This window comes from Alosa pseudoharengus, unplaced genomic scaffold, assembly GCF_046254945.1.
Source record: "Alosa pseudoharengus isolate Yale_2024_CS ecotype anadromous, Long Island Sound unplaced genomic scaffold, YU_APseudo_1.1 YU_APseudo_1.1_scf_9, whole genome shotgun sequence".
Lineage (NCBI taxonomy): Eukaryota > Metazoa > Chordata > Actinopteri > Clupeiformes > Clupeidae > Alosa > Alosa pseudoharengus.
In genome coordinates this window covers 7,253,483-7,261,936 of record NW_027468881.1, presented here as the reverse complement: position 1 = coordinate 7,261,936, position 8,454 = coordinate 7,253,483, and the positions used below count along the sequence as shown (strand labels likewise).

Genomic DNA, 8,454 nt, shown 5'->3' with positions numbered 1-8,454 from the left:
TTTGTATTTCTAATAGAGCAAGGCGAACACTAGTCTTGCTTTTTTACAGAAAAAATAGACAACTGGGTGAAAGAAATACGGTTTGATTGATGTTCTCTAGTAAAACGGGCATGGTGGGCTGTGGGCTCCTGCGCAGTTCTTTTGCTTACGTCAGTACCTGTGAGTCATAACTTGCTGGCTAGCAAACAAGTTAGCCAACTACTAGTAGCTAGAGTAAGTTAGCAATCGTGTTACATTCAGGCAAGCTACGTTCTTCACAGCGGGCTGTGAAAACTGGCGCGTCTCTTTGCTTTAAACACGTTGTTTTGATAACGTGTCGTAAATATACTTCGACTAAACGAATAATATAAGTTATCGACGTGTTCTTTAAATCTTTTTTGTTTTATGGTTTGAAATCACCCGACTTTAAAATTACCATACCGTTTTGTTTAGTTGGGCTAGCTTGTTAGCATTACCCTAATGTCAGGAAAAGTTCGCCGTTATTCTTAAACTAGTGGATATTGCTAGCTTGCCGTTCATCTGAGCTAGCTCGCTACGTCGACAAAAGTAAGTCGCAGTAGTAGAGTTACGTTGGTATATCGCTTGTTCTACATTAAACGCATTTCTGGCACTTAAGAAAGCAAGTACCGTTTGTTGTGAGCATTTCCGTGACACAAAGTGAAGCAGAGGGAATAGCATTGATAGCTGGCCAGCTAGCTAATTTAGAAGCTAGCTTGCTAAGTCTTTTTCAGTTAGCTAGCTACTTGGCTAACTGGCTAAATGCTTATCACGAGAATGGACCTGTTGAACTATCAGTACTTGGACAAAATGAACAATAACATTGGGAGACTACACTACGAAGGTAACGTAACCGTTTGGCATGTATATGTTTTGTTTCAGTACAGCTTTGTGGCCACAATAACTTGGCAAACGTCAACAATGTGACGTCAACTGTAAAGGTACAACTAACTGGGTAACATTACTTAACTTGTAACATGTAACACCTGTGCAATTTTGTAATTACTGGCTTGTATGGATATCTCAATTTGTCACTAGAAATACTAGCATACTGTGACTTACTTTATAATTATGAACTGACTACTTGGTGCTATGTCTAAATAGAGGTGTGTGAATTATCCCACTGAAATTAATTTGGAAAAATATCTGTGAAATGCAACCTACGCGTTAAATCAGTTGCTATTAAGCTATTAAAAGGCTTTTTTTATGTATGTAAATTATTTTGGTTTCTCGAGATTCACGAGACGGACTGTTTGATTTCCAGATGAGTCAGGTCTCACAGGAGAGTCCAGGATGCAACCCATGACCTCTTCCATGGGCAGTTCCAGAACGGGGCCCCCTCCCGTAAGTCCGAGCAAAAGAAAATACATCGGGGAGCACATTGAGGACCGCATTGATTGCGACAATGAGCATGTGACCAAAATGAGCCGACTGTTTGCTGCACAACTGTGAGTAACAATGTTGTAACACTTAACTGTTCTCTATAATAACTGATACTATTGCTAAGCTCATATTTACATTTGTGCTGGCAGTCAAAGATTTTAGCTAAATGTTCACAATGGTTAAAAACTGACATCAATTTGTTTTTGTCTCACTTGGGCTGTGAGATGTATGAGAGATTTTCATTAGAAAGCATTCTCTATAAAAAAAATGTGTTGAATTGTTTTTTGTATAGGAGGGCAAACGCTTCAAATGGAGACAATGGCCAAGACCCATGGAGTCATGCACACAGCCCCTTTGAGTATCCTCCTAACACAATTAATAATCTTCATGGTAACTTGGTGTATGCGCCCTTGCCTATCTTTGCTATGGACCAACCCTTGGCTCTAACTAAAAACAATATGGACGCTGGGCGAACCTCCACAGCGCTGCCAGTCACTGCCCCAGTAGAGCGTCAGCAGGTTTGTTTGCATGTTTGCTTTTATATACATGGAATGGTTTATTCATTGTTAAGTTAACAGATGAAAAGTAGACTTTTTTAGCCACAAGGGAAGCCTAATCATTAGTTGTCATTGTTGTTTGTTGTCCCTTAGAATCGCCCCTCTGTAATCACCTGTGCTCCGGCAAGCAATCGCACCTGTAGCCTGTCTCATTGCCACATGTCCCATGATGGCTGCAACTCAAACTCCAAGAGCAAAGGAAATGGTAAGGGCCCTTGTATGCCAAGCACCTGCACATTTTTCCCATCTTTGTTTTTGTACCTTTGCATTCACAAGTGTAAACCATTTTATTATAAACAATGCTGCAAATTGATGTATGTTGATATCTGTGCTGTTTATTGTTAGTGGCAGAGTTTGAATAAAAATAAAATTGAGCGAATAATAAGTTCCAACATTAAGTTCCCTTTTTTCCTTCTCTTCCTTAGCCAACATGGTCTGTGACCCTGTGATTGAGGAGCACTTCCGCCGCAGCCTGGGCAAGATTTACAAGGAACCAGAGCCAGCATCCAACTCTGTATCCATTACGGGCTCTGTGGATGATCACTTTGCCAAAGCCTTGGGTGAGACCTGGCACCAGATCAAGGCCAAGGGCAGTGGCTCTCGGAGCCCCAAGTCCTCCTCATAAAAGAATGGCAACAAGCCGCTGGTGACATCCCCCTTGATGAGATCATAGGGAATTACGGTCCCCTACCCCTCCTCTCTTCTCTCCCTCTGCAAGCATTTTCGCTTTAAAGTGCAGCTCTTTGACAATATACTTCCATTTATAGCCAAACATAGATGAGCGTTGAACAACATTAGTGAAATGAAATTGCAAAGTGGTAGATTGCGGGAAGGTGTCATTGTTTTACATAAGATTAGGCCAAATAGCAAGAGATTAACGTGATAGATACTTAGGCCTTGTTGGAGCTTGGCTACCAAAGAAATCTTAGTGTTAACAAGCCATTGTTTCTGTGATATCCTTTCACCCTGGCTCTTTAACTTTTTATCTTAATATATTGTGTGTATATATTTACTTGAAATGGACGGCCAAGGCTGGTTTTGCACTATGGCAAGAGTCACAGGGAGAGCAATTGATGGAAGCTATTGACAAAATCAAGCATCTGGCTATTTGACTTTATTTTTTATTTTTCACTGCCTTTTATTTCACAAACCTGGAATTAACAATGTGTCTTGGGTGGAAGTTCCCACTACACTCATCGAGTAGATGTAAATACATGGTAATTTATAGGGAAGGTGTAAAATAGATTTTTACACCTTACCTAAAGCCTAAGTGAGGCCCAAATAAGTCGCTGGAGTCTGCCTAGAGCAGTTGTGTCTTTTTGCATTTTTGTTTTAACTGTGCTGTTGGAAGGCACTGTCGGCCATCTTCCCTGGTGTCACCACCACAGAAGCACCACATGGGTGAAGCACAGTGCTACATTTGATCATTATCCTTTATTTTCTTTTTTTATTCTTCTTTTGAGGAAATTCAAATTGAGTTTTTAAAAGGAGTTCAGCAGAAACTGCTCGGGTAGAAAAATGCGGTTTTGAAATAGTTCTTGGGCTGATTTACTATAATTGCAGCCCTAAGCATACTGAATATAATCTTTTTTTTCTTGGCTGTCTGTTCGCAAGGTAATGAGAAGCAGCAAGACTAGAAGGCTGTTTGGCTCCTGTAAGGCACTTGTTCAGTTGGTCATTTGTCATGTTTTGCACCACATAACAGAGAACGCAAACATAAGACTGATGTCAGTGTGCAGTTGTCACTCTGCACTCTATTAGTAAATATACCAGTATGCTGTAGTCCAAAACACGTGCAAAACATGACGAAAAGGTGAACAAGGTATTAACACTCACACTCCAGGTTCTATTTTGTTTTCATAACACCTTTGGTCTCCTGTTAAGTAAGCTTTTGCCTTGTGTTTTGGATCCTTAAGCACTGTGTTTTGGTCAACATTGGCCAATGGTGTGAAGTAGGTCTACCGCTTACAAATGCATGCTTGAAATAGCTGGTATCTATTACAAACCATATCATATTCTATGCTAATTAGTCTTCAGATTTCGTTTTATTTTTGTCAGTAACAGTTTAGAAATACTTACTGCTGGCACAGTTATTGTACTCAATATATTTTTTATATCAATACTCATACGTTTGCCTCTCGCTTTGAAGAACACAAGGCCTCTGGAAAGGCAAGCTGCTGTATGGGGGAGCCAGGTTTCCCCCTCCCCGATCACTGCAGCGCAGGATGCGTTGGCTTCATGCAGAACTTATCATGTAGAAATCGGAAATCTTCAAAAGCATCTACAGACTGGTCTACTAAAAAGCTATTCACTATCTATCTATCTCCTGTTTTTTTTGATTTGTTTTTTTTTGTTTTGTTTTTGCAAGTGGACTCTGATTGACGAGGGCATACAGTACATTCCTAGCTTTGGGACACAGTGCTGGGCTGGTGTTCCATTCCTCCCAAGTCCACAGGTGTGTTTGGGAAAGGAATCCAATCCATTGGTGTAGACGGAGACTAACCCATGCTGATCAAGACACACTGGGTGTTGCAGTTGTTGGTCTTGTGTTAGTCTGTGGTGGTCATTTGGCTTAGCAGATCTCTCATTATCATGTCATCTGTCTCTGAACTGTGATCTCTCTCTCTGGGCAGTTTGAGCCAACTGGCACCATTGAGTATGTTATCTGTTTTTGTGGATACTTTCCAAAAAATTGTTAGATTCACGCATATGGAGGATGAATGGTGAAATATAAGCAGTGGTTCAACATAGAAGTTTTAAAAATGTGAGTAACAGCCAAGATACTGATTAGGTGATGGCACTTTGAGTATGGTCTTGTGCATCTTGTGAAACTGTATTGATTAAGCTGGCTTTGCCTTCACGGGACAGTAATACATTCCTATGACTGTTGAAGAGAGGCAGCTCCTGTTCAGCATAAACTCACTCCTCACTCTGTTGTTTGTGTCATAAGCAATAACTGTTTATCTCTGCCAGGTGTGGTGCATGGTTGGCCTAGAGGGATTTTATGAATGTGTAGCTTTCTTTTTCTTGTTGAACATAGCATTAAAGCTTAGCATAGCATTAAATCGGTTGAAGGGGATTTGTGATGGTCTTCAGTTGTCTTGAAGGCACCATTACATCCACGACAACACTCTTCCATTCATTTGCATGCATTCAGTACAGTGCCTCTTGAGGTTCAGAGTGGTACTAGGAGCGATTGCGTTCCAAAGCTAGGAGGTTAGCATGCTAACTTTAGTTAATATCTGGGCTAACACAGAGCGTATGCGTCACATTGTTCACATTGTGTAGCTATGACATTTTGGAATGTTTTAAAAATCAAATACAGCATTTACAGAATAGTAAAGGTAATGGGTTATTCCACAACTTTATCAGTTAGGGGCCCTGTTGGTTTAGATTTGTTAGTGGTGAACAGTCTTGCAAATAGTCTCTGCTCTTCATAACAAGGGTATATGTCTTGTGACAATTTGTTTAAATTGTGGTATTGGATTGAGATGAGAGCCAATACTAGAAACCTGGCCTCTTTTTAAAAACCAACCACCAACTTGACAAAAACTCCCCTCACCTCAGCTGTTGCTTTTTTGAATTTGCATGATGACTACTTCCAGCAAACATAACATCATTCCCATAACATTATGTAAATATAAGGCCCGTATATTGACTCCTGAACTTTCTTGGACTCCTCAACCTTTTAGATCTACCTTAGCCTTTTTTCCTTGAGTTGTTTTTGCGTCCCCAATGATATAGATGGAGAGTTATTGACTGTGTGATAAGATTCAGCCATGCGAGGTATGGGCCAATGATAGAAGAAGGGCGATCACTTTACAACGAAGAAAAACAAAAAAAAACAGTCTGACTGATATTGATATTGTGTCCTTCTGCAGAGGATGGTAGGGAGGCACCACTGATCTCTGGCCATTCTCCATCAGGTCCTGTAAACAGGACTAAACGAACAAATATGAGGGGTGGCCTCAGGTTGATGACCTTGCTGCTGGTATAGAAACTAAAAGGCTATGACCAGTATTTCCTCAGCAGGTACAGGCCTTGGCGTGTTGTGTTGTGACTATGTTTCTTGTAAATCAGATCAATGGAATTAGGAAGGTCATTATTAAGTCACGAGCTGGCAGACTAATGGGCTTCACTCTGGTATTAGTGCAATGTAAATGTGCTGTAGAAACATTAAGAAGCATTAACGTGGTCATGAGTGGCGTTGCCTTACAGAAACACCCGAGAACCTACAGTACAATGTAATAGAGAGCCACAGCTTAAGGCTTTTTTCCCCCCATAAGAAATGACTTGGATAAACAACCTCTTCAGATTAATTTTCTAGCTTGTGGAAAGTGGCAGATCACAAATATTGACCTTCTACCTGAATAAGTAGTCACCAAGATTTCCAAACTGTTTCTGGTTGTGTACATCCTCTCCCATTCAACCTCAGTCTTGACTTGAAATTTCTGCAGACTGCATTTTTTTCTCCTTTCCTAAGAGCACTGTTGCTTATGGCACCTTTAGACCGATACACTCCTTAGTTGCCGGCAGACTGGAGAACCACTCAGTAGCGTGAAACGGATGGTGGGGAAAAGAGTTATTGACTGCATGATGAATGCTTGAGAAATGGATAAGCACACAGCTCATCTGTTTGTGCTGACACTAAGAAAGAAAGAAAAAAAAAATCCCAATAGTGCAAGCTGTAAATTGCTTCAGACCGAGCAGCCAGGGTAATTTCTAGAAAGTTGTTGAGCTTGGCTTGAGAGGGTTCTTGAAATGTATTCTTGACGAAGGACGTGTTCCGTGGATCCTCATTCAGAGTCCCTTGCAGTTTCTACAAGCTTTTCAAGTTCCTTGTAGTTCGAAAGGCTTCCTTCTTATCACTATACTGTATTTGTAAGACTATCATTGCGCCGTGCGCGATGAACGCTACTATTTTTTTTTCTTTTTTTTTTTTTTGCCTCGAGTAGATGATTCATGATGGGTAGTTATTTAATATTCATTATTCTGTCAGCATGCATTTATATCATTTAAAAAAGTTGATCTTTTTTGAAAGACCCGTCATAGGTTAAATCAAGTGCAGTTTTGTGAAAGTTGTTTTTGGCGGGATGGCCTAATGACGAGAACACTGAACACGTAATGTAATTTTTTTTTTGTCTCTGTGCCACAAACCAGACCAAAGTCGTGAGAACTGCCTGTTTGATATAGGTCGGTCTGCTAATGCAGGGGTTCAGTGCGACTGTTCAAAGCATCCATCAAGAGCACTGTATTCAGAAACTTCTGTTTAAATTGCCATTTAACAGTTTGTAATAAAGTGTTCTTTACATGGTGGCCTTATTTTTTGTGTTTTTGAGAAAAAAAAGAAAAAATGCATTTTATACTCCCCTAACCTTAAGAACATTAAAGTGCTTTTATCACATGTGTGTCAAGTGTGTTTTTCTTACAGGCAGTTATACTTTCTGAATTTATAATGGTAGGTTTGGGTGAGTGCTTGGTCTGGAGAAATCATAAAAGTAGCAACTTGTGTTTTTTTTTGCATATGTCAAATCAGTTTTATGCAGACACCTCTTGACTCCAATAACTTCCAAACCCCAAATTACTTGTATGGTATATGTAGATGACTGAATGGGAGATTGACGTTTACAGCTACATGACTACAATCTGTAAAACCTATTCAAAACAAGTTTATTTCTGCATTTAAACCTATCACTCTTTGAAAGCCAACTTGGTTGAAACATGGCAACATTACTCTGAATGAGAAAAACAGCCCTGCATCACAAAAGTCTATTCAGAAAGCGCTGATATATCTGAATGGTTTACTGCTCCATATACTCAGCAACAGGGTGCGGTGACATACTTATTTCCTCCAAGTGGAGAGTGGTTAATTTGTATATCTGGCTCTAAGATGAATGGGGACAGCACTACGGTTAGGGTAGAGAGTATCTCAAAGGGTGGGAACTGAAGTTATTAAATCCTTGGCCACGTTTCCAGGAGGCAGAGCCGCAATTCCAAGATTTGATTGTTACAAAACGACAATGGTGACACAAGACATCTGTTCTGTGTTATCCTCATGTAGAGGGGGTTTCCCTTTGCTCTGGCCCCCGTGCTTTTACAGTTGTTTACAGAAAAGTTTTCCCCCCAGTGCTGTCGCAGATGCTGATAGATATTCTGCAGTGCTGCTGAGTTTGCAGTCAACATTTCAGATGCACTCTTATGACTAAAGACAGGGCACTGTTTGTTCATCCTACATTTGAATCACAACTGTAATTTGACTTGAAAGAAAAAAAAATCATAAGGCTTACTGGCAAAAGTCCATTTCTAGTTCTTGTCCCCAAACCTATGAAAGACTTAAATCATCACCATTTTTCAGGCTTTCTGTGCAGCCTTCTATTGGAGGAAGCTAACATGACTCCATTTGTCTTTGTGTATTTGGTGTCTCCCTCCTGTTTGTACCTGTTCCGCTCATACTCTGTTGTAAACAGAAACCTTTCATCCTATAGGCAATGCCATAGTCCTTGGCATAACTCCTGAA

General features: G+C 40.3%; 1 protein-coding gene across 1 annotated transcript; it reads left to right on the top strand.

Moving 5' to 3' along the window:
• The first annotated feature begins 228 nt into the window (after positions 1–228).
• Positions 229–7,451, top strand: vgll4a (vestigial-like family member 4a). The gene is made up of 5 exons (XM_076277492.1): positions 229–841; positions 1,262–1,445; positions 1,673–1,898; positions 2,031–2,142; positions 2,363–7,451. Exons 1-5 carry the CDS (start codon positions 760–762, stop codon positions 2,560–2,562), a joined length of 804 nt encoding a protein of 267 aa, XP_076133607.1. The 5' UTR covers positions 229–759; the 3' UTR covers positions 2,563–7,451.
• The last annotated feature ends 1,003 nt before the right edge of the window (positions 7,452–8,454 follow it).

Bases quoted from the DNA above. Each gene is read 5' to 3' on its own strand.
- vgll4a (XM_076277492.1), top strand. From the start codon at position 760: ATGCTTATCACGAGAATGGACCTGTTGAACTATCAGTACTTGGACAAA. The intron at 842-1,261 runs GTAACGTAACCG...TTTGATTTCCAG, and splicing joins TGGGAGACTACACTACGAAG to ATGAGTCAGGTCTCACAGGA. The intron at 2,143-2,362 runs GTAAGGGCCCTT...TCTCTTCCTTAG, and splicing joins CTCCAAGAGCAAAGGAAATG to CCAACATGGTCTGTGACCCT.